This window comes from Gymnoscopelus microlampas (genome assembly GCF_963454915.1).
Source record: "Gymnoscopelus microlampas genome assembly, chromosome: 15".
NCBI lineage: Eukaryota > Metazoa > Chordata > Actinopteri > Myctophiformes > Myctophidae > Gymnoscopelus > Gymnoscopelus microlampas.
Window position 1 is genome coordinate 44,519,254 of NC_139952.1, and position 27,482 is coordinate 44,546,735.

Below are 27,482 nucleotides of genomic sequence, written 5' to 3' on the forward strand. Positions count from 1 at the left end.
TTAGAGAAGTGGTTCTGGAGTTCAGGGACCCTCAGGTTTCCTTGAGGAGGGGGTTCCAAATGGACCCTCCTCACAGGTCTGTAACTCTGAGAGTACACAAATGGAATGGACCTTACGGGGTCCATTTGGTTCCACTTGTATACTCTAAGACAGGGGTCTTCAACAGGGGGTCCGGGACCCCTAGGGGGTCCTCAGAGCTGCTATAAGGGGTCCGCCAAATCTTTGTGTGATAGGATTTAGTTTTTTTTACATTAACCACTTAAACCCTAGAATTCCTTTTCTGAGGGGAACATTAGCTGAAAATAGCAGATCTACAAGCTCTCAACGCCTCGCAACTTGTAGATCTGCTATTTTTGGCAAAGAGGCTATAGGTGTAGAGGGGAAAAAAAGAGCAGACCAAGTAAACAAAAAAAGTTGAGTCTGAAACACAATTTTATACAATATAGAGGGGGTCCCTGCTTCATCTCTCTTTCAGCGAGGGGGTCCTTGGCCTGAAAACGTTGAAGACCCCTGCTCTAAGCGTTATGGGGGTCCTTGAAGTATACAGTAAAAAAAAAAAAAAAAGGTTGGGAACCACTGGTTAAGAGTCTTGTTTAAGTTCTTTTTTTTTGCAAGTGGGCTTGTTGGAGACCAGTAGACGATGCCAGTCTCTCCGGAACCCAAACCAGTCATCTCTCTGTTGTCACCAGTGTTGGGGAAGTTACTCTCAGAAATGTAATACATTACATATCAATTACATTTATACATAATAAAGGTAAGGTTACAATATTACTTTCTGCCAAGTAATGCATTTTTGTGTAACTAACTGACAAAACACCCTCAAAACTAACGCAGAAGGACCAGGCATAATATTAAAGGAGAATTCCGTTCATTTTAAGTGTTATGTTTGATGTGCGTCAAATCACTTACCAACGTAGAAATGAAAATCGCGTGACTCCACAGATCCCCCTATCGACCCCCACCGTTGGCATGATAGTAGGATTGTGGATAGCCCAAATTCGCCTATTTTAACAAATGCAAAGTCTGTTTTTTTGCTTCTAGTACTCATTGTTGAGTCCCATGATAATGTAACAGGCGCTAAAACTCCGAGAAGCTAACGGCTAATAACAGAACGAGCTAATGCTGGGGCTGCTTATCTCTCTGCATGGCAGCCCCAGGTTGCCAGGTCGGGAGAGAAACCGGCAACCAGCATTAGCTCGTTCTGTTATTAGCCGTTAGCTTCTCGGAGTTTTAGCGCCTGTTACATTATCATGGGACTCAACAATGAGTACTAGAAGCAAAAAAACAGACTTTGCATTTGTTAAAATAGGCGAATTTGGGCTATCCACAATCCTACTATCATGCCAACGGTGGGGGTCGATAGGGGGATCTGTGGAGTCACGCGATTTTCATTTCTACGTTGGTAAGTGATTTGACGCACATCAAACATAACACTTAAAATGAACGGAATTCTCCTTTAAACAGAGGGAACAGGCTAAATAGAAGAGAGTACAGACTACAACAACAATTGGTATTCAAATGCTATTTTAGCAGCTTAAATTTAAATGAGATCGAAAAATATTAAAACCCTATATCGGTTCAGGGTAACATTGTATATTTTGAAAATTCAACTAATAGTGAATGATAGACAAACTGAATTGTCGTTAGTGTGCTTTTCTATAGCACCCTTTCTCACCATTTATAAGGCATTTATTTTATGATGTGCTTTACTTTTGTTTAATTTATTTTATGCAAATAACGTTTTTTGCTTCCCGTTATGTGTGATGTGTTATTTTCTTAAATATATTTTCATGTACGGCACTTTGAGCTGCATGTTTTGTGTGAAAGATGCAATACAAACAACATTATCATAATTCATAATTGTTAATTTGTTAGAAGCTAATTTCAAATGCATAAATAACAGTTCATGAAAGTAATGCATTACTTGACATTGTAACTGTAATCATATTACCCAATTTGTATAAGTATACATATCACTTTGTCACTCGTGAAAGTATTATTACATGATGCGTAAATTACTTTTGTGTTTATACCCCCAACACTGAGGTCAGTGGTGGAAAGTTACACATGTACTCAAGTACTGTACTTAAGTCATTTTTTGGGGTATTTGTACAACTCAAGTATTTCCAATTTCCAATACTTTTACTTCTACTCCACTACATCTCAGAGGCAAATTTTGTATTTTTACCCCACTACAATTATTTAAAACTTTAGTTACTAGTTACTTTGTAGATTTTGATTATTATTACAAAACAGACATTACCCACTTTAGCCCTGTAACGGCCATTTAAAATAGCCGATCTACAAGCTCATAATGCGTCACATCGCGACGCATTATGAGCTTGTAGATCTGATATTTTCAAAAGATGAGTATACATTTGAATTGGCACATTTCGCGACGCATTATGAGCTTGTAGATCGGCTATTTTCAAAAGATGAGTATACATTTGAATTGGGACATTTTGTATAATGAGTACTTTTACTTTTGGTACTTTTAGTACATTTTGATGCAAACACTTTTATACTTTTACTCAGGTGCATTTTGAATTCCGGACTTTTACTTAATATATATAATATAAATATATATTTTGGCCATTTGAAAATAGCCAATTTACAAGCTCACAATGCTTCGCGATGCGACGCATTGTGAGCTTGTAGATCGGCTATTTTCAAAAGATGAGTATACATTTGAAATGGGACCTTCTGCACAATGAGTTCTTTTACTTTTGGTACTTTAAATACATTTTGATACCAATACTTTTTGTACTTTAACTCAAGTAAATTTTGAATTCCGGACTTTTACCTGTAACGGAGTACTTCTATTTTGCAGTATTGATACTTTTACTTAAGCAAACAAATTGAGTACTTATTCCACCACTGATTTTTTCCCCCCCAGTTGATAAATCTGTCATTTTTGACGAGCGACGGTCGCACAACAACGTAAATGAGGCTTAATTTGCACATATTTAAACTAACTAACAGCTGGGAAGCATTACATTGGCCACAGCATGGAGGAGGAGGGGAGTAGAGAGACATCTGAAACTGTGCCTGATAAGATAAGCTACTGAGAACATGAAGGTCGATGTCTGGACAGACAGCATCAACTCTTTAAGCCATTTAGACCGGGGGCGGGAACGCATCTGTGTCTTTAACATAGCAGATCTACAAGCTCATAGCGCGGCACGAACTTGTAGATCTGCTATTTTAGAAAAATCGTGGGAAATGGGGGCAAATCTTTGAATATACAGTATATATATTTTTAAAGCAAACATTTTTAACTCTGTTAAAACTTCTGTGGGTCCCTGGAAAAAAAATGTTTTGAGATGGGGGTCCAAGGCCAAATACATACAATTTTTGATAACCATTGATATTATAGCAACATACGTTTTTTTTTCCAAAAAACTGTTTAGAAGACATTCGTACAATCCCCAGAAGTCATAAATGTTCACTTTAGAAAAATATATATTCAAAGATTTACACAAATATTCATTATTTAAAAAAAAAATGCATATCTACAAGCTCATAGCACGGCACTCTGTGCCGTGCGGCGTGCTATGAGCTTGTATATCTGCTATTTTTGAATAGCCAAAGACATCTAAAAATGACACAGATGCGTTCCCGGTCTAAATGGATTAAGCAACCTCTCGGAATCAACCGAGAAAAACAACAAAAAAAACAGACAGGAACATGTACAGTGTGGACAGAAACAAACAAAACAAAACCAAAAAAAAATCAACATTGGAAAACAAGACCTTTTCCAAAAACAAATAAGATAAACAAAAAAGGGTACAAAACTTCAAAGCTCCAAGTCGTTTTAAAAGTAGGCGTACAGTAGGTAGATCAAAGGAGGCTGCGAGCAGGTGAAAACGCCTTCAGTAGTCAGTAGTAGATTGTGTCATGTTCCTACGTCGTCCACTCTCCTTCATGCACCGTGTGTGTGTGTGTGTGTGTGTGTGTGTGTGTGTGTGTGTGTGTGTGTGTGTGTGTGTGTGTGTGTGTGTGTGTGTGTGTGTGTGTGTGTGTGTGTGTGTGTGTGTGTGCGTGTGCGCGCGTGTGCGTGTGTGTGGGTGCGACTGTGCAGTGAGCAGCATTGTCTGGGGCTTCTGCTCAGGTGGCGCCATCTATTGGCCGTATGTCTGTACTTTTCACCCACAGCAGAAGAGCTCTCTGGAGGACATTCCACTTGAAGGGAAACGAGTGAAGACAGGAGACAGAAGGTTGGGGGGGGGGGGGCTTTTAGGAGGTCTTATAGAGGGCCGGGCAGACCAATGAACGATGGTGACGAGTCACAATGTTTCCCCATACTCCCATGGTACCGACAAGGGGGACGAAACAAACCGGGGGGAAAAAAAAAACAGAGAGACAGAAAGCAACTGAGAGGTCAAGTCTTCATTCAGTTCTCGTTGAGGTGAGCCAGAGGAGGATGTACAGTAAAGGGTGTGTGTGTGTGTGTGTGTGTGTGTGTGTGTGTGTGTGTGTGTGTGTGTGTGTGTGTGTGTGTGTGTGTGTGTGTGTGTGTGTGTGTGTGTGTCCGTCCTAATAGGAGAGTCCCGGGTCTCTCCCGCCGCTGCTGTCATTCCAGGATGCCGCTCTCGGTCTGGGAGATGTTGAGCGTGTTGGCCGAGACGGAGAACAGCTCCCTCTGGTCGGTGGGGCTCTGGTAGTCTGAGGTCAGGTCGGGCTCCAGCAGGGAGGACAGCGTGAAGTGAGAGGACGAGCCTTTCTTCAGGCACTGCGTGTAGAAGTTCAGCAGCAGGTCCAGCTTGTTTTCTATGGACTGCACCTGGATGGACACACAGACACAGTGGTGGAAAAAGTACTCAGTTTGTTTACTTAAAGTAAAAGTATCAATACTGCAATGTATAAATACTCCGTTACAAGTAAAAGTCCACGGTAGCACTTTACAATAATGACCCGTTATAAAGCATTTATAAACGTTTATAAGTAGTTTGTAGACTATTAACAAATCATTAACAACCTGTTTGTTGACATTTGTAAATGATTACTAAAACCTTTATAACTACAGTTACAAATCATTTGTAAAGTATTAGTAAGTAGTGAACTATTCATGAATAAGCCATTTATATACATCTGTAAAAGATTATTAAATCATTTGTAACGACCCATTCTAAAGCATTTATAAACGTTTATAAGCAGTTTGTAGACTATTAACAAATCATTAACAACCTGTTTATTGACATTCGTAAATGATTACTAAAACCTTTATAACTACGGTTACAAATCATCTATAAAGGTATTAGTAACTATTCATGAATAAGCCATGTATAATACATCTGTAAATGATTATTAAATCATATGTAACTGATGTTACATAATATATACAAGCTATTGGTAGCTTGTTCATGTTTAACATATGCTTTGTTAAACATTCCTAAAGTATCTATAAATCCTTAGTACATGTTATTATGTGCCCTATAGTAAAGTGAAGACAGTTCATAATTTACAACTGTCTGTTAATGTGTTTGTTCATGTTTAACATGCTTTGTAAAACATTCCTAAAATATCTATAAATCCTTTGTACATGTTATTATGTGCCCTACAGTAAAGTGAAGACAGTTCATCATTTATGACTGTCTGTTAATGTGGACTTTCTCCTTACCTGTTGCAAACTACCTGGCTTTCATGAATGCAGACACCAAACAATTACTAGAATTATCATTCATGTTAAGCAAATGATGCGTAAGACATTCGTAAAGAGTATGTAAACCATTTGTGGTGTTAGGGACCAAAAAGGTCACTACAAAGTACTACCAATCAACTCTAAATTGCCTGAAACGTACTCCTAACAGGTTTTTGGGGGGACGATTTTGGCCTCCACACTTAGTGATTATTTCGGATTTAACTTTCGTTTTGGTGGTGACCAACTTTCGTTTCGGTAGTTTGATTACAAAATGTAAGTTGTGTAAAAAATAATCTGACTATACTAAGTTGTTATTTGTTTGTTTAAGTCAGGCTATACTCTACTCAGAGTCATAAGTTTACAAAATATACTAAAGTACAGTGAACGTCTGTGCGGTTTGTATTCATCACTGAAAATAACGTACATGTAAACTGATGTCATGTGCATTTGGGGTGAAGAAACACAACCATTTCACTCCTAATAATACCTATTTGATTTGACATTCTGACTTGCTGCTGTAGCTGAGGCTTGAACCTGTTACCTGCGGCTCACTAGTCAGTGACTCTATCCATTCACCTACAGCTGTTTCCTTGGAATCTGTGGTTCTGAACCGTTTTGTTGTCAACCCCCCAAATTGACATGTATTTGGGCAGTGGACCCCAATGTGAAAAGATGTAGTGTCAGGGCCCCCCATGAAAAAGATTTAAATTTATGCTGTAACACATTTTTTTAAAGTTATTTGTCTTGTTTGTTGTTCAAGTCAAAGCACCAGGAAGGCTGTACTTGTCAGCCATCTGTTAGCTCAATGGGTTGAGACGCAGTATTCATGATCCAGAGGCCATGAGTTCAAATCCCATTGATGTCTTTCCTATGATTCTTTCCTTTGCAGACTGGCTTCCAGAAGATCAACTGAAAACTACCAGGAAGGCTATATTTGTCATCCATCTGTTAGCTCAATGGGTTGAGACGCAGTATACATGATCCAGAGGCCATGAGTTCAAATCCCATTGATGTCTTTCCTATGATTCTTTCCTTTGCAGACTGGCTTCCAGAAGATCAACTGAAAACTAGCAGGAAGGCTGTACTTGTCAGCCATCTGTTAGCTCAATGGGTTGAGACGCAGTATTCATGATCCAGAGGCCATGAGTTCAAATCCCATTGATGTCTTTCCTATGATTCTTTCCTTTGCAGACTGGCTTCCAGAAGATCAACTGAAAACTAGCAGGAAGGCTGTACTTGTCAGCCATCTGTTAGCTCAATGGGTTGAGACGCAGTATTCATGATCCAGAGGCCATGAGTTCAAATCCCATTGATGTCTTTCCTATGATTCTTTCCTTTGCAGACTGGCTTCCAGAAGATCAACTGAAAACTAGCAGGAAGGCTGTACTTGTCAGCCATCTGTTAGCTCAATGGGTTGAGACGCAGTATACATGATCCAGAGGCCATGAGTTCAAATCCCACTGGTGTCTTTACTGTGATGCTTTCCTTTGCAGACTAACTTCTAGAAAAACACTTGACTTGAAAAGACTTGACTTGAGTGGGTTCGATTCCCACTTGAGTCAAGTGTCCCCGGTAACTTGGGGCAACGGATAAATTGACTGATATTCTTCGTGATGCTTCCCTTTGCAGAATAACTTCTAGAAAAACAAGTTAAAACCACCAGGAAACCTGTAACTCTCAGCCAACAGCACAGCTCAACTGGTAGAGCGTCTGTCCAATAACATGACTTGACTTGAGTGGGTTCGATTCCCACTCGAGTCAAGTGTCCCCGGTAACTTGGGGCAACGGATAAATGACTTGACTTGAGTGGCCAGTTACAGGTTTCCTGGTGTTTTTAACTTGTTTTTCTAGAAGTTAGTCTGAAAAGGGAAGCATCACTAAGGATATCAGTCAATTTATCCGTTGCCTCAAGTTACCGGGGACACTTGACTCGAGTGGGAATCGAACCCACTCAAGTCAAGTCAAGTCATGTTATTGGACAGACGCTCTACCAGTTGAGCTAAGCTGTTGGCTGAGAGCTACAGGTTTCCTGGTGGTTTTAACTTGTTTTTCTAGAAGTTAGTCTGCAAAGGAAAGCATCACAGTAAAGACACCAGTGGGATTTGAACTCATGGCCTCTGGATCATGTATACTGCGTCTCAACCCATTGAGCTAACAGATGGCTGACAAGTACAGCCTTCCTGGTAGTTTTCAGTTGATCTTCTGGAAGCCAGTCTGCAAAGGAAAGAATCATAGGAAAGACATCAATGGGATTTGAACTCATGGCCTCTGGATCATGAATACTGCGTCTCAACCCACTGAGCTAACAGATGACTGACAAGTACAGCCTTCCTGCTAGTTTTCAGTTGATCTTCTGGAAGCCAGTCTGCAAAGGAAAGAATCATAGGAAAGACATCAATGGGATTTGAACTCATGGCCTCTGGATCATGAATACTGCATCTCAACCCATTGAGCTAACAGATGGCTGACAAGTACAGCCTTCCTGCTAGTTTTCAGTTGATCTTCTGGAAGCCAGTCTGCAAAGGAAAGAATCATAGGAAAGACATCAATGGGATTTGAACTCATGGCCTCTGGATCATGAATACTGCGTCTCAACCCATTGAGCTAACAGATGGCTGACAAGTACAGCCTTCCTGCTAGTTTTCAGTTGATCTTCTGGAAGCCAGTCTGCAAAGGAAAGAATCATAGGAAAGACATCAATGGGATTTGAACTCATGGCCTCTGGATCATGAATACTGCGTCTCAACCCATTGAGCTAACAGATGGCTGACAAGTACAGCCTTCCTGCTAGTTTTCAGTTGATCTTCTGGAAGCCAGTCTGCAAAGGAAAGAATCATAGGAAAGACATCAATAGGATTTGAACTCATGGCCTCTGGATCATGAATACTGCGTCTCAACCCATTGAGCTAACAGATGGCTGACAAGTACAGCCTTCCTGCTAGTTTTCAGTTGATCTTCTGGAAGCCAGTCTGCAAAGGAAAGAATCATAGGAAAGACATCAATGGGATTTGAACTCATGGCCTCTGGATCATGAATACTGCGTCTCAACCCATTGAGCTAACAGATGGCTGACAAGTACAGCCTTCCTGCTAGTTTTCAGTTGATCTTCTGGAAGCCAGTCTGCAAAGGAAAGAATCATAGGAAAGACATCAATGGGATTTGAACTCATGGCCTCTGGATCATGAATACTGCATCTCAACCCATTGAGCTAACAGATGGCTGACAAGTACAGCCTTCCTGCTAGTTTTCAGTTGATCTTCTGGAAGCCAGTCTGCAAAGGAAAGAATCATAGGAAAGACATCAATGGGATTTGAACTCATGGCCTCTGGATCATGAATACTGCGTCTCAACCCATTGAGCTAACAGATGGCTGACAAGTACAGCCTTCCTGGTGCTTTGACTTGAACAACAAACAAGACAAATAACTTTTAAAAAATGTGTTACAGCATAAATATAAATCTTTTTCATGGGGGGCCCTGACACTACATCTTTTCACATTGGGGTCCACTGCCCAAATACATGTCAATTTGGGGGGTTGACAACAAAACGTTTCAGAACCACAGATTCCAAGGAAACAGCTGTAGGTGAATGGATAGAGTCACTGACTAGTGAGCCGCAAGTAACAGGTTCAAGCCTCAGCTACAGCAGCAAGTCAGGATGTCAAATCAAATAGGTATTATTAGGAGTGAAATGGTTGTGTTTCTTCACCCCAACTGCACATGACATCAGTATACATGTACGTTATTTTCAGTGATGAAGACAAACCGCACAGACGTTCACTGTACTTTAGTACATTTTGTAAACTTATGACTCTGAGTAGAGTATAGCCTGACTTAAACAAACAAATAACAACTTAGTATAGTCAGATTATTTTTTACACAACTTACATTTTGTAATCAAACTACCGAAACGAAAGTTGGTCACCACCGAAACGAAAGTTAAATCCGAAATAATCACTAAGTGTGGAGGCCAAAATCGTCCCCCCAAAAACCTGTTACCTGAGTACGTTTCAGGCAATTTAGAGTTGATTGGTAGTACTTTGTAGTGACCTTTTTGGTCCCTAACACCACAAATGGTTTACATACTCTTTACGAATGTCTTACGCATCATTTGCTTAACATGAATGATAATTCTAGTAATTGTTTGGTGTCTGCATTCATGAAAGCCAGGTAGTTTGCAACAGGTAAGGAGAAAGTCCACATTAACAGACAGTCATAAATGATGAACTGTCTTCACTTTACTGTAGGGCACATAATAACATGTACAAAGGATTTATAGATATTTTAGGAATGTTTTACAAAGCATGTTAAACATGAACAAACACATTAACAGACAGTTGTAAATGATGAACTGTCTTCACTTTACTATAGGGCACATAATAACATGTACTAAGGATTTATAGATACTTTAGGAATGTTTAACAAAGCATATGTTAAACATGAACAAGCTACCAATAGCTTGTATATATTATGTAACATCAGTTACAAATGATTTAATAATCATTTACAGATGTATTATACATGGCTTATTCATGAATAGTTACTAATACCTTTATAGATGATTTGTAACCGTAGTTATAAAGGTTTTAGTAATCATTTACGAATGTCAATAAACAGGTTGTTAATGATTTGTTAATAGTCTACAAACTGCTTATAAACGTTTATAAATGCTTTAGAATGGGTCGTTACAAATGATTTAATAATCTTTTACAGATGTATATAAATGGCTTATTCATGAATAGTTCACTACTTACTAATACTTTACAAATGATTTGTAACTGTAGTTATAAAGGTTTTAGTAATCATTTACAAATGTCAACAAACAGGTTGTTAATGATTTGTTAATAGTCTACAAACTACTTATAAACGTTTATAAATGCTTTATAACGGGTCATTATTGTAAAGTGCTACCAAGTCCACAATTTACAAAAGTATTGGCATCAAAATGTACTTAAAGAATCAAAAGTAAAAGTACATTTTCCCACCAAAAAAGTTTTGAAATGTATACAAATCTTTTGAAAACAAGCTCACAATGTGTCGCATCGCGACGCATTGTGAGCTTGTAGATCGGCTATTTTCAAAAGGCCAAAATGTATATAGGGCTGAAGTGAGTAATGTATGTTTTGTAACAATCATCAAAATCTACAAAGTAACTAGTAACTAAAGTTTTCAAATAATTGTAGTGGAGTAAAAGTACAATATTTGCCTCTGAGATGTAATGGAGTAGACGTAAAAGTAGTGAAAATTGGAAATACTCCAGTAAAGTAAAAATACCTAAAATTTTGACTTAAGTGCAGTACTTGAGTAAATGTACTTAGTTACTTTACACCACTGACAGACAGACGCATGTGTGCACACACGCACGCACACACACACACACTTTAGAATGCTACAAGCGCCTCGCTGGGCTTGCTTCAGAATGGGTCCCACAAGAAACACTGATTGAAATGACTTTTAATAATTCTCCACAAGAGACTTTTGGTCCCTCCAGTATTTTGAATTATTATTACATCAGTGAACGGCAGGCCAGCTCTATTAGAGTCATCATTACCATCACCACCTGGACGCTTATGCTGCACCGTGTATCTGATCTGAAGTCTGTGTCCACAATAACAAGTTCATCAAATAGGCTGCTTTTAGGCTGTCCTCACATCAATGCATGCATCAAACGACCGGCTCCAGTTCAGCCGGCATGGTATATAGACACACCATGTTAGCAATGGACTGAAATGCACATCATCAGTATGACTTGTGCATGATTGACCCACCCACATTGGAGGCTGTCAATGCACTGAATGAGACATTACCACGTTTAACTCATTAAGACCTGAAGCCATTATTAAAAATGTTTTCTAAATCCTACATTTTTTTTGAAAAAAAAAAAAATGTTTTCAAGATTTTTCAAAAATAGCAGATCGCGCTATGAGCTTGTATATCTGCTATTTTTGAATAGCCAAAGAAATCTAAAGTGACACAGATGCGTTCCAGGTCTCAATGGGTTAATCAGACTATTGAGTAGGTGAGATACTGACGGCCAGTCTTTTACAAACTAATCATAATTTTATTTTTATTTTTTGCACTTTACATTTGTAAAAAAAATCTCAAAGTGCTACAGAAGGCAATTGCATAAAAACAGAAACATCACACCAATAAAAGAAAACAACAACTAAGAAACCAAAACAAAACAATTAAAAACATGGGGGCATAAAGCCTAGAGGTAAAACCAGCTAAAAGAATGCTTTTCTAAAAAGGTAGATCTTTAGTCGTCAGTCTCTTAAAGGGGTCAACCGACTGACTGTGGTGCTCTCAGATGGACAGGGAGGGCGTTCCACAGTTCGGGGGGCGGCCGAGCAGAAAGCCTGGTCGCCCATGGTATACGTAGATTGGCCTTGTGGGTTCTGAGGAGGTTTGTGTTTGAATAGCGGAGGTTGCGGGTTGTCGGGGGGACTCATTCCTTGAGGTAGGAAGGAACGTTGCCGCGGATGCACTGATGTGTATCCACGGCTAAACCCCTATACCATACACGGGCAACTGACGGCCCGGGGGCCACATGCGGCCCCCGCCTTCACATAATTCGGCCCGCAGGTTCATATCGGAATACTGATACTGTATATTATTGATTTCAGCTGTTACAATTCCAAACATGACCCGCTTTAATTACTATTGGTTTTATTGGTAGCTTAATGACTAGTATTAAAATTCTATTGTCTTTTTTATGTCCAATGTATTTGTATTTAAGTTCATAACGTTAACATAAGTATAACTAAATGCATTTGAAATGGAAAAAAAAACATGTTACTTTTCAGGATTCCAATTGAAAAATAGCACCAAAAAAAATCAGGATTTCAATTCAAAAATAGCTAAAATAGCAGATCTACAAGCTTGTAGATCGGCTAATTTTGCTATTTTTCTGTGACATAGAATGGCGAAGTACGGCATTCATTTACGAAAAAAGTCAAAATACAGCGATACAAGGTTTCTGTATAGTATATGCAATGTGGCCCGCTGAAGTGAGTGTGGAAATATAGTGGCCCTCTCCATCATCAAAGTTGCATCACCCCTGCCCTATTATACTGTACCTGTTTCTCCACCTTGACCACACGGCCCATCATGCTGAGCTCGTCCAGAGCGTCCAGCTCTGGGGGCGTCTTCTCTCCCTTCTCAGAGCGGACCTTCTTGTCCGTCTGGACGGCTCCTCGTCCAATGATCTGGTCCACCCTGTTCACACACAAACACAGAGAGGTCAAACCCAGTAGAATCAGTGTGGGCGGAGAGGTTGATGAATCTGTGTGTGTTCACTCACATGTGGTGGCGTACCTGTTAGCACACTGAACATGGGCTTAACCTCATGAATCCTCTACGCCATGTTAAACGATGTCTCTCAGGGGTCTGTCCTCAGACCCCTCATTTCTTCACCGAAAATAGCACACCTACAAGCTCAAAGTTGTGAAGTTGTAGATGTGCTATCATTTTCACAGAATGTTTGCCTGTTTTTTGCAGAATATCCGCCGACTATGACTATGAAGTGGTCAATGACCAACTTTAGAGATTAAAAAACATTTTTAAATAATACATATAGCCATCTGTCACCAGTGGTGGAAAAAGTATATTTTGTTTTTACTTGACTAAAAAATGTGGCTATTTTCAAATAGACAAATTTAATTTGGTTACTGTATGTTTTGTAATAATCCAAATCTACAAAGTAAATAGTAACTAAATGTTTTCAAATACTTGTAGTGGTGTAAAAAGTACAATATTTGCCTCCACTAAGATGTAGTGGATTAGAAGTAAAAGTATAGAAAATTGGAAATAGGCCTATTCCAGTAGTTGAGTACATGTACTTAGTTACTTTCCACCAATGTCTGTCATCGTTATTTAGGATGTGTTCACATGTTTCTGAGGCTAATTCATACTCAAACGCATAAGATTTTTGAGATTATAAGATACACCTTTATGGATCTGTAGAGGTAAATTCAGGTAAATTCAGGGATCCACCACAGGAGAGGTACAGGTAAGACTCAAGAACCAAAACAAGATGGATAAACACAAAAAGAAAAAGAAAAAAACCCTGGCCCGGATGTCTGCACTGGATCTCTGAATTAAGTACAGCCTATCAATGTATAACTGTACAGTGATATGATTGGTTTATATCACCAGTGAATAATAATGCATAGTATATATCTGCTGTCGGGCAGAAACCAGCTATGGCCAAAATATTAACTTTTCAGGAAATAAAAAAAACATGTTTTTAGAACAACACAACACTGCCTCATCAAAGTTGGTATGGTGACTTAATACATTGTCAGATACTTGAATGTGTCCATATATTATCATACAGCTCAAGTGGAGTTAGGAGGTGTTTGACCATTAATGTGGAGATTTTATACATGTTTTCCCCTGTCTGACTTTTCTAATCATTCTAAATCAAAGATGGACAAAACAATTATCTCCAAAATGTGGAGTTTGAGGATCCAATGGAGTTAGGTTTAGTCAGAAGCGCTTTTTAAATACTTTTCATTGGTTAAATATTTGTAAAACCCACACACAGACAGACGTAAAGGGTGTTCAATGGCACTGATTTATAAAAATGTTTTAAATGGAGATAGCTATCATAGCTGGTTTCTGCTCGACAGCAACGACATCAACAATGAGTATATATGCATGGTCTATCTACAGTCTATCAACACCTACCCCCTCCTACCTACCCCAATGAGTATGCTAGTGTATATGCATGGTCTATCTACAGTCTATCAACACCTACCCCCCTCCTACCTACCCCAATGAGTATACTACTGTATATGCATGGTCTATCTACAGTCTATCAACACCTACCCCCTCCAACACGGTTGACAGGTGTCCAAAACGTGAGTAAATTGAATACACTGAGTCATTGAATTAAATCCATAATCTGTAGCAGATGGCCCCTGTGTGTGTGTGTGTGTGTGTGTGTGTGTGTGTGTGTGTGTGTGTGTGTGTGTGTGTGTGTGTGTGCGCGCGTTACCGTGTCTGTAGGCTCTTGATGCGTCCCAGCATGTCCAGGTGTCCAGCAGAGTACTGCTCTATCACATCCTTCACATCGTAAGGACGCAGCGTCTCCTTGAACTTCCTCTTGGCCACCAGGAACTTCAGGATCCTGTACGCAAACGCACGCGCACGCACACGCACACACACACACACACACACACACACACACACACACACACACACACACACACACACACACACACACACACACACACACACACACGTTGACACTCTGTTTGCACTTTATCTCATGTTCAATGCGGCTTTGTGGTACCACCTTTGTGCCCGAACCTTATGCACCTTATGTCTAACCTCATGTACACACTGTACAGCTGGATTATGGATCAGCGTATATACTGTATATGGTTTTTACCAATCCCTGACATGTTATGTACGGGTCGGATCCGTGTTTTATCATAATCCCTCAGGGCCGGGTCGGAATCGACACGTTTACCTCGCGGAACTCGGGTCTGTCCATCATTATGTGTGATACCCGAGTGGATCAAAGAAGACCCGTAGTAAGCCTACTGTGTGTGTGTGTGTGCGCGCGGCTGCACTAATGAGGAGACAAACGCAATGAAGTGCTGCTTAACTTGTGTGTGATGTTTTAGACTGACCTAGGATCAGGTTTAGCGCAGCGGCGACATGAATGGCTGTGCATTTTGCGTGACGTATTAGGCTGGTTTAGGATCAGATTACTGCAGCGAGAAATACGCAATGCATGCGCACCACCATACTGCAAGGCAAGCCAGCTGCCAGGCTGATTTGAAAACACTGGCGTGCAAATCATGTATTCCTCTGACGAGGTGGACCATCATAAAATGGTCATTGGTCAGAAGGTCTGCTATTATTTCATAACGTCCACATTTATTTACAAAGAAAACACTCATATTAAATGAATACCTCTGCACATATTTATTTATTTTTGTAGTTTCATTGCGCTTTTTTGAGGGGGTGTCTGGGTCGGCTCTGTCTCTGGGAATCTCGGAACTAATCGGATCTCGGAACAAATTTCACGGGGCCAATAGAGCACAGAAGTCCTGACGTCACTCAGTTCATCCCCTGGGCCGTAGAAGTAATTTCTCTATGGAGAAGAACATTGGGTCATCTTAGAATCGTCTCAGATAAGAAATGCGGTCCAAAAATAAACAAACTGTCTCAGCGATATTGTCAGGGGGGTGGCTCTGTATCGTTTATGATACAGTCTGTTTCTGGCGAAAATTTAACTAATTCGGCGGAAGTAAATTAGCGTTTTCTGACCGTCAGTGGATGCTTCATATCCATAATAGTAAAACCGCCGGGATCATTTGTTTATTTTTGTAACACAGTTCTTATTTGATGGGATATCAAACACAAAAATTGAATTGTAACCGGAACACAATTTTTCTTAAAACAACCATGCTCCACTGCCACTTATGTTTACGGCACATAAAAGATAATTCATACTCTGTCCCGAGACAAAAAAGAAACATCTCCACCAAGCTCTTTTCAGTTGAAAATACATCACTTTGTGATTCAAAACCTGTCTGAAAGTCACGCGAGCAAGACGGCAATGAAACAATGCAAGCCTCCGGGACAAAATGCGGAGATTAATTGCAGTCGGAGTGACCTCATAAACTGCCACATGAAGGACCCCCCCCCCTCCCCGGCACCCCCATCCTCCACTAAACATCCGCTACAATGAAACAGACGTGGACACATTGTTGCGTTGATGACACCATCTCCCACTGGCATTTGCTTATCACCACTTATAGACCTGAAATGCAGAATCAGCAATTAACAAATAGTCACACACCCATGCACACGCACACGCACACGCACACGCATACTCGCACACGCACACGCACACACACACACACACACACACACACACACACACACACACACACACACACACACACACACACACACACACACGCACACGCACACCACTATCAGAGGAGGCCTCCTCCACATGCTGTGGTCTCTAGTGAGTACGTGGGCCAGCTTGGCGTACAGCAGCACCACAGCTGGTCCTACTCCCAACACGCCCAGCTCCTCCTCACGAGGAGGAGGAGGAGGAGGAGGTGGGGGGTTGAGGAATGCATAACGCTCATTGATACCGATACAGTAGCATCCTCTGGTTATAGACACTGCATCAGACTTAACCACTTGAACCGACTATTCTTAGTAAAACAGACTTTTTTTTACATCTACACCAGGGGTGATGCAACTTCGATGATGTAGAGGGCCACTATATTTACATAGCCTGGGCAGCATTCCATTTTCGGGTATATGATCCGGTCGGGAGCGGAAGTAAAAAAAAGAAAAAGTGGCCGGATAGGCAGAACCGGAAAGACGTCTCACCCCAAAATAGGTCCGTGCTAATAAAATCCTTGATACGGCATTGTTTAGCTTATTTTTTAAATGTAAATGTGCGTGCACTATCCGGAGACTATTTAGCGTCGGTATTATCCCACGGGGAAATTCTATTCCATTTAAACCGCAAAACCGGATAGGCAGAACCGGAAAGAGGATTCTTTTTCCTTTTTTTTTTTCAGTAGGCGTGGTCTAGACCGGATCATATGTTGTCTTCTGGAACGCAGACCAGGCTTTCCTCCGAGGTGGAAAGACTGGTGATGCGAGGTTAATATTTACACACTCACTCCAGAGGGCCACGCATATACTGTCAGGGGGGAGACACCTCTCATCTCCGTATTTTAAATTAATGGGTTAGGGTTATTGCCATTCTATATACTGTATGTCACACAAAAGTGGCAAAAGTAGCAGATCTACAAGCTCAAAACGTGTCGCAGTGCGACGCGTTTTGAGCTTGTAGATCTGCTATTTTTGAACCTTATTAACTTAAGTACAAATACATTGGACATAAAAAAGACGATAGAATTTTAATACTAGTCATTAAGCTACTATAATATAGACTGAAGTAATTACAGCGGGGCATGTTTGCATGTTTGGAACCGTATCAGCTGAAATCAATACTATATCAGTATTCTGATATTAACCTGCGGGCCGCATTAAGTGAAGTTGGGGGGCCGCACGTGGCCCCTGGGCCGCCAGTTGCCCATGTATGATCTACACCATACCTACCGCCAAGAATAGCTGATCTACAAGCTCACAATGCGTTGCAGTGACCGAGAGCAAATGGACCCTTATACTGTAGATCTTTAACTCTTGAGAGTGTAAAATGAAACCAAACGGACCCTTACGGGGTCCATTTGGTTTCATTTTACTCTCTCAAGAGTTAAATTATTGTTAAACATCTACATTACTTAATTAAAGAATTGTTATTTTGATCAACGTTTGCCTGTCATCTCTCCTATGGTACCAACATCAATACAGCATGGATGGAATTATGGACAAAATCAAATCCAACGATAACAAAATGTTCTAAGTCTTGGGTCTGAGAGGCTAAATCTCATCAAACGGTGGTTTCCGTGCCTCAAATGCTGAATAAATAATGGACCTCGATATGATAAGGGTTGAAAACCACTGGTCTAGGGTTTCATACCCTTTAACCCATTAAGACCTGGAACTGTGTCATTTTTAGATTTGAGCTAAAAAGCATTATTTTACACTTTGGGCTATTCAAAAATAGCAGATATACAAGCTCATAGCGCGGCACCGAGTGCCGCGCTACGAGCTTGTAGATCTGCTATTTTTGAAAAATCGTGAAAATGTGTGCAAATCTTTCGATATATATATTTTTAAAGCGAACATTTGTAACTAAAATCTTTGCTTCTGGGGGTCCCTGGAACAAGATATTTTGATGGGGGTCCGCGGCCAAATACATATAATTTTGGGGGTCCTTGACATGAAAAAGACTGAGCACCACTGATATAGAAACATACGTTTTTCAGAAAACTGTTGAGATTTAGGAGACATGTAGAATCGGCTTCAGGTCTCAATGGGTTAAGCCTTACCGGTATATACATTGTGGTACATATTTGGGAAGTGAGTGTGTGTTTCCAGCTTTGGGAGGTTGGTGCATTCACCGGTCCCCCCCCCCCCCCCCCCCCCCCCTCTCCAACACGCCAGAGACCCCCCCGCCCCCATCTTGCCAGATCCCCCCCCTCCCCATACTCTCTTATCGACGCCCCAGTAGACAGCATGGAAAGGAAAAAAGGTGCTGGCTCGGCAAGAGGGCCGGAAACGCCAAGTGTTGTTGGCGTGGCAGAAACGTACGCGCGCGCGCGCGCACGCACACGCGCACACGCACACGCACACGCACACGCACACACACACACACACACACACACACACACACACACACACACACACACACACACACACACACACACACACTCAAGCTGTCATCTGTGTCCCCCGTGATGGATTACACGCCATGGAGGAAGAGGAGGAAGAAGAGGAGGAAGAGAGAAGGGAAGCCATTGTTTTGTGTGTGTGTGTGTGTGTGTGTGTGTGTGTGTGTGTGTGTGTGTGTGTGTGTGTGTGTGTGTGTTTTACAAGGAAACCCTATCTCTCTCTCACAGACAGGCTGCGTTCCACCATTAACACGCCTATATTTCCATTTATACATACTGTGTAAAGGACCGTGCGATACCGTCAAACAACAACAGTGTTGCTTGGCAAAAAATAGCTGATCTAGTATCTTTTTTAGTTTTTCAATTTTCTTTTTGTCTATAATGATATACTGTAAGGTCTAAAACAGGGACGCCAGGTTGAAGGTTAACACATTAAATCCAGGAATGCATATATATGTCATTCTAGATTTTTTTTAGCTATATCCACTATTTTATCCTTTGGGCTATTCAAAAAAATAGCAGATATACAAGGTTACGAGCTTGTAGATCTGCTATTTTCTTTTGGGAAAATCGTGAAAAATGTGTGCAAATCTTCGAATTTATGTATTTTTTCAACTCAAATCCTTGCTTCGGGGGATTCTACAAATGTCTTCTAAATCCTATTATTTTAATTTTATTTTACTTTAATATGTAGCTTTAATATCAGTGGTTCTCAAACTTTTTTCATGTCAAGGACCCCCAAAAAGATATGTATTTGTCCGCGGACCCCCCATCTCAACATATTTTGTTCCAGGGACCCCCAGAAGCAAAGACTTGAGTTAAAGATGTATATATATATATATTCCAGACATAGCAAAAGAATACCAGATCTACAAGCTCATGGCACGGCACTCAGTGCCGTGCCATGAGCTTGTAGATCTGCTATTTTTGAATATCCAAAGAAATCTAAAATGACACAGTTGCGTTCCCGAATTGAATGTTAACCAGACAAAAATGTAAGAAATTCTATAAATTCGAAAACAAATGTTTAAGAAGTATAGCCTGATGAATATAGCCGATCTACAAGCTCACAGCATGTGAGCTTGTAGATCTGCTAGTAGATCTATTTTTGTAGATCTGCTAGACATTACATTTCTGTTTTGGGTCTTCAGCTAAAAAGTTTGGGAACCACTGATTTATAACAGCACACACATGCATACAACATGTACTATTTATACTGAACATATACATACAGTACGTGTGTATTTATACCACGGTGCAAAGCACCACCTGACAGCTACTCCCTGCTTTTCTTCATGATTCCTGCGTTCCTGGCCTTTTTTTTCTCCTTTTCTCTTCTTTTCTATTTCATTTCATTCTATTCTATTCTACTCTGCAGGGACGTGCAGGTTGTATTTCCCCCTTTTACTCAGGGTGGGTCTCAGGTGTGGATAGAAAAAAAAAGAGAAAAGAAAAAGAAAAGGGAAAGCGGGAAAACGCTGACTCTCCTCCTGGCTTGACGAAGTGGCTTTCATAATACATGGTCAGGCGTCAAGCCCCCCCCCCCCCCCCCCTCCTTGCTAATGTGCTACTGTAGCTGGCAGGATATGGCAACTGGGCCATGGCAAGGGCTGCATGGCCAGCTTACAGAAAGGCATCAAAAATGATATTTAGAACCAATTACCCACTTAATCTTGCTCACGTAAGTTAAAGCGGCACTATATGCAAATTTTATTTAAATGAATAAAATGTAATTTTGTCCAATCTGTATGGTATGGAGTATGTTCATACAATATAACTTATACAATCTGTATGGTATGGAGTATGTTCATACAATATAACTTATACAATCTGTATGGTAGAGTATGTTAATACAATTTATTACACGGCTTGGTTGAATGCTCGATTCTGATTGGTCAGTCATCGGTCATTATTTCTGGATAATGACCGATGAGCTCTATAACGGACCGCTGTGTAATCAGAGACTCAGAACACCTGCTCATATCAACCTGCACTGCTTGGTTTTATGCTTTATCCAACATGACAGCCATGTAAACAAACAAACAATGTCATTTACAACTAAACGTTGCTCTCAAGAATGTTTTTGAAAACATTTGAAGTGAGAAATAGACGATGCAATAACCGAGAAGTCATTCTATTTGATCCACTGCGCTTCCTTGTTTATCGTGGCACAACAACGGGGGAATACCAAAACGCTCGCCCCAAAACACAGTCGCCCCGGGGCAAATCCGGCGGTATTACAGGCAAATCGGCAGTAAATAGAATGGGGGGGTAAATAGAATCGGCTGCGCCTCGTGGTTAATCGCCCTGTCGGGCTTTAAATTTCAATAATGACTACCTCCCCATGCATTATCCCTTGCATAACTTACATTTGGTCTCCCTGCTCTTCTATTGAGACATTGAGATTGGGTCATGTCTCACCTAGACACAGGATCTGACATGAATTTTGACCTGATGGTCAAGATTCAATTTATCTATTAGCTCAATGGTAAACATGTCAGCACAATTGCGCAGGAAACCGGGTTCAAATCCAGGGTAGAGGAGGAAAGATACATAGTGCAGCTTTAATCAAATAATCGAGATGCAGGTTTTTTTGTTTGTTCCTATATATCAACGAATCAACACGGAAAAATTCAATTTTTTTTTTCATAATCTACTAAATCGACTAGTTTGATTAACCACTAACTGTAACCCTGAATTACTAATTGTCGTACAATTATTGTGTAAAAAACAATTTGAAAATAGCAAGGTCACACCACGTACAACATTTTTTATATTGTACTATTACTACTTTTACTTAAGTAAAAAACAAAAAAAGAAGTACTTCTTCCACCACTGGCTACTGTACAACAGTGTAAGTTGGCACGATGGCAAACTGGGCCATCATGGCGAGGCCGCAAAGACGCCACCGCCTCCTCCGGGCGGGAAGCGGAGGGTCATGGCAGGGACAGGAGGTGACATCTGCACCACGTGTGTCACCTCAGCCACACATTGGCTCACGAGCACAGAGAGAGAGAGAGAGAGAGAGAGAGAGAGAGAGTGAGAGAGAGAGAGAGAGAGCTAGAGTGAGAGAGAGAGTGAGAGAGAGAGAGAGAGAGCTAGAGTGAGAGAGAGAGAGAGAGAGCGAGAGAGAGAGCGAGAGAGAGAGCGAGAGAGAGAGCGAGAGAGAGCGAGAGAGAGAGAGAGAGAGAGAGAGAGAGAGAGGGAACGTTTTTTTGGGCCGAATCAGCAAACTCGGATTCCCCTTCGTCATTGTCCTCCCGTGACTGTTGACATGTGACCCAGATAGTGGGGGGAACAAAAAGGCAAGATGTGGCCTACGACGCAGATGGTAGCCTGATTCAACACCAGGTACAACTAATACCCGGTGACGAGCCTGGTGACTCAGCCTGTTAATCCATTTAGACTGGGAAAGCATCTGTGTCATTTTAAGATTACTTTGGTTATTAAAAAATAGCAGATTTACAAGCTCATAGCGTGCAAATCTTTGAATCTATATATTTCAAAAGCAAACATTTGTAACTCAAATCTTTGCTTCTGGGGGGGGGGTCCCTGGAACAAAATATTTTGAGATGGGGGTCCGCGGCCAAATACATATCTAAAAATGTTTTGTAAATCCTAACGGTATGTTTCTATATCCGTGGTGCACCACGCAGGATTACACCTAGCCTAGCGTAGCCAGACTATATCACTGCTTGGATATGAGTCTGGTGCTCTATGAGGATTTTTTTCCCCCAAGGGGGCGGGATCAAAACAATGGCTCTCGACGCAATTGGTTAGGCCTACAACCAACTACCAATTACATTCTCCCATATTTGAATACTGGGCCCTCATTGGTCACCCCAAACTTCGGGAGCAGGAAATGGATTCACAACAGAGCGGTGCCAGTCCAAATCGCCGAAGGGCAATTTTATTTTGCACTGGCAGATTCGTCTGGTCCCAGGCTAGATTACACCCAGGTGCGTAAATGACCATGCCGTAATACACCCGCATGGCGCGCTCTGCTCACCCCTGACAGTCTCAGCACGCTCCGCTGTGTCACCGAACACGAATCCACAGACTGACAGCGCCAGCAACACGCCCATATGGTGCTCCAATGACTGATTTAACCCATTGATACCTGGAACGCATCTGTGTCACTTTAGATGTCTTTGGCTATTCAAAAATAGCAGATCTACAAGCTCATAGCGCGGCACTCGGTGCCGCGCTATGAGCTTGTATATCTGCTATTTTTGAAAAAATCTTGAAAAAAAAAATGTTTTAGATTTTTTTTCATTTTTTTTTCCAAAATTTCAAAACTTTCAAAAAACCTCAGGTCTTAATGGGTTAAGGAACGTTTTGCAGACCCAGCGCGCTCCGCCTGAGTCACGGAACCCAGGTGTCCACTACACCAGAAGGCGGAAGCTGGCCGAACCCGGCAGCAATACGCTCGTATGGTGCGCCGAATGCTCTGCGTCCCGATTGCCAAGGATTTGGTTTTGTTTTACCTACAAACGAGTCGCGACCTCAACCCCCGAGAGGGGCGACTCACGACGCCAGCTCTCTGCGCTGCACAATGCAGTGGATTAACACATTGAGTGCCAAAAACGTCCTGGACGTTTTTCATAATCCAACCATTGAGTGCTGAAAACGGTTATGGCTGTTTTTGAAAAAAAAATATATATATATATATTTGTTTAATTTCTAAAAATGTTCTCAAATTTTTGAGTTTTTTTTTTTTTCCGTTATTCACAAAGAATCAGGAGATAACGCGATCCAAAGATTTGCTGCTCCATTCACTTCAATGTTAAAAAATGAATTGAGAAAAAAAAAATCACATTTTTCCTGTTTTCCATGTTTTACCATGTATTTTTGAGTGAGACATGCCATTTCCAAAAATCAAACAACAAAACTAAAAACGCTGGCACTGGCTGTACCCTGTTTAAAAAAACCTCTGGCACTCAATGTGTTAAATAAGCTGCCAACACTCGTGAGTAGTTTTCTCACTAGAAAAAAAATCCATCTCTACAGACCTGTCTACACCAGGCAGGGCAGGTAAAGAGGTGGAGCCATAGCCTGAGCTTGGCTCACCCAGCCTCTGCCTCCCTGGGACGTGTAGTCTGTTGGGCTGGAGTGGACACGGCTGGCCTCTTGCCTCTAACAACAGGCACTCTACTGTAGCCTCCCTAGCCCTAGCTGGCAAGATGAAACAATTCAATTCATACAGGAGGCGGAATCCTCACGAGCTGCTATGGCGTGACCAGGAACCAGGCAGGACACACACTGGTCATGGCCATCCTCTGTACGCATATGCAACCAACATACAACCCACATACAGCCCCAGAGAAGCCCCCAGCTGTTTCCAACTCCAGACTTATATATTTAGTTCTATATATATATTTTTTCCCAACTGTTTGGACCGTGCTTACAGGGATTATAGGAATTGTGCTTGAAACGTGAGGGGTCACAATTTACCCTATGCAGCAATTCACACTGCCTGCATTAATGAATCAAGGCAACAGGTACCCTAAGGAATGTCTGGCAGACCCAGCGCGTTCCGTCTGCGTCACTGACCCAGATCCACAGACAGAAAGAACCAAGGGCGCCGATACCGTGGGTGCCTCGAGGCTGAAGCACCCACCTGAAATGAGGAGCACCCACTGGGTGCTGGTCCCAAAAAAAAAATATATATTTTTTTTTATTTTATTTTTTTTCAAAATCAGTAGTGGTGGGTGCCCGGATTTACAGTACCATAACCATTACAGTAGCTGCTAGCTGTCTAACTCGGAGATCCACTCATTGGTGGGGGGGGGGGGGGGGGGCGCCGCGCGCGAGTATGAGGGGGGGGGGTGCACGCGCTCATACTCGCAGTCAACGCGCAGCCGCTCGTACTTGCAGCACGCTCCCATTTGTTTACGTTTTGCCGGCTCTAGACAGTCTTCACCTAGCAGGTAAATTAACACAAAGTTCACAAACTAAGAGAGAGAGGCTTGCCTTTACTGCACTAATAGCAAGATGAAGCCACCAGCACCTTCAGCAAAGAAGAGATTCACCCAGCAGAAACTAAATTTCTTCAAACCCGCCGAGGCCGCCGAGGCGAACAGCACAGTCAGAGTGAGGAGGAGGAGGAGGAGGAGGAGGAAGCGGAGGATAGCACAGCCAGCTCCGCTGCTGGTGGTGGTCGTGGTCGGTAAAGTCATGAGTGAGTCTGAGTTGACATTCATTGTTGTAAAATCATACCAGTACCACTGTACTATTGGCAAACTGTTAATAAAGTACCCAAAGAAAAAGAATGCCTTTTCTTTCGGCCGCGGGTGGGGGGGCGGGGGAGTTTAAACATACTCAGTTCAGAGTAAATTTTGTGTACTGAATAAACCGAATTAACCGAAACGCCCGTTCGCGCGTGCGCGAACGGGCCCCACATGCACGCGCGCTGCGCGCGCGTGCATTTTTAAGCGAAGTGGGGTCATTCCCCATACATATGAAATATGTTGGGTCGAGAGATAGTCTCAATACGATAGAGAACTATATATAAGTATAGATTATATATATAGATTGGCGAAGACATCTGGTGTCAGACGGGGAAAAAAAACGGTCCACGTTTCACTAAGAATTGAGGGTTTAAGTGGTTCATCTATGAAGAAAAAGAAAACATGAAATAAATGAAATATGGAGATGCAAAGAATGAGCATGACAGCGGCGCTATGCGTTCCCTACCTCCTGCCTTCCCTACATAAACAGCCTACAGTACACATTTGTTGTGGCGGGCCGCCAGCCCACTAGGCACTGACAAACCACATGTATCTCTGCAAAATGAGCGCTCAGCACTACACAGACTGCTGCAAAAGAAATACAAAAAAACTCTACCTTTGTTTTAAAGACATCAATCTTACACCTCGGGCTGTGTGTGTGTGTGTGTGTGTGTGTGTGTGTGTGTGTGTGTGTGTGTGTGTGTGTGTGTGTGTGTGTGTGTGTGTGTGTGTGTGTGTGTGCGCGCGCACGTGCGCACACACACCTGGTGCGTACACACCTGTACTATGAATAGGAGCTCTCCGCCTCCGTCGTATGCGGCGTGGAGCAGCTGAGGTCAGAGCTAGCATACAGTATACTGTATGTGCTGAGTCATACAGAATGCAGCGGAGGGATCATATAATACTGTATCAGTGGAATAAAGGGATTCAAACGATGATATATCACATCGCGGCACCGCGCGCCACGAAAGTCCCCACACCCCTAACACAATGGAACTTTGGATTAACTACCTAAAAGCCCATCTGTAATGCTGTTAATTATTTTCCTGGGTCGCTACAGCAGGATGCTTTTGGCTTGACTTGGTTCTTTTTGTTTTCGCCGATGCTGACTTTGCATGCATGCGCACATTAGCATCCGCAACCACTGCAAACAAGACGTGCGTGTGTTAAGTACATACACGTTTAATTAATTCTGTGGCTCACTACTAGGTTAACCTGCTTTCCACCTGGTGTCCCTGTTTTAGGCATGTCATTAGGTGAACATTAGAGGTGCATCGATTGGGAAATTATGGGCCAATAGAGCACAAGTCCTGACGTCACTCGTTCATCCCCTGGGTCGTAGAGGTAATTTCTCTGTGGAAAATAACATTGGGTCATCTTAGAAATCGTGTGTCTCGGCGATATTGTCAGGGGGGGGCTCTGTATAGTTTATGAATGATAGTCAGTCACTCATATTTGATACAGAAAATTGTACTAAATCGGCGGAAGTAACATTAGCGTTTTCTCACCGTCAGTGGATGCTTCATATCCATAAGAATCAATCCGCCGGGGTCATTTGTTTATTGTTGGAACACAGTTCTTATTTGACGCGATATTAACACGTCTATGGGAATTCAGAACAGGGGGGGAAAAAACGCGACCCAGGTAGGATGCGTAAATTACATCAGACTTCGGTGCTCTATACTGACGTTTATTTCATATTATTTGGTGATGTGCAGATGGCAATCAAAAAGCTGAGCACCGGCCGATAAACCAGTTCTGTCAGATAACTCACGAATAGATTGAACCAATATCACAGACCAAATATATTGAAACAATATTATAGAATGAGAATACAAGAGTGGATGTAATATTTTATTTTGGCGTTCAGGCTCTGCTACATTTTTCTCCCTGCTCAGCACAATTAAGACAACCATCATTAACCTTTAAGAGCAGGGAGATAAATATATAATAACAACCCCCCCATGGGGAACAGAACCAATAGCAGAGCCCACTGGTGGTGCTGGGGTGGTGGTGGGAGCAAACGCCGCATGACAACACCCATGACACAAAAGCGGACGGAACACACATGTAAGTGCAACTTAAATAACCCGCCCGATTGGACAGCTGCTGGCTGCCACGTCAGTGTATGACGTACTGTATGTCTGCATGACGCTGTAAACAGCCACATAGAATGAGCATGCATGTAACCTCTCGAGTGTACCTGCCAGAACTAACTCACAGGCTACGTATAATTGCATTCCTAGGAAAAAATCTTGAAATACAGAGAAAGTAGATGATCTACAAGCTCACAAAGTGACACGATGTGACGCAACACAACATATAT

General features: G+C 41.7%; 1 protein-coding gene across 1 annotated transcript in view; it reads right to left on the reverse strand.

Moving 5' to 3' along the window:
- Positions 1-3,633: 3,633 nt before the first annotated feature.
- kcnq4 (potassium voltage-gated channel subfamily Q member 4) overlaps positions 3,634-27,482 on the reverse strand; it is a 154,554-nt gene continuing 130,705 nt past the window's right edge. The window contains exons 12-14 of the mRNA XM_084081388.1: positions 14,642-14,773; positions 12,720-12,858; positions 3,634-4,783 (exon numbers count right to left, since the gene is read on the reverse strand). Coding sequence (XP_083937514.1) covers positions 4,574-4,783; positions 12,720-12,858; positions 14,642-14,773 — 481 coding nt within the window. The 3' untranslated portion in view covers positions 3,634-4,573. The remainder of the gene's footprint in view (positions 4,784-12,719; positions 12,859-14,641; positions 14,774-27,482) is intronic.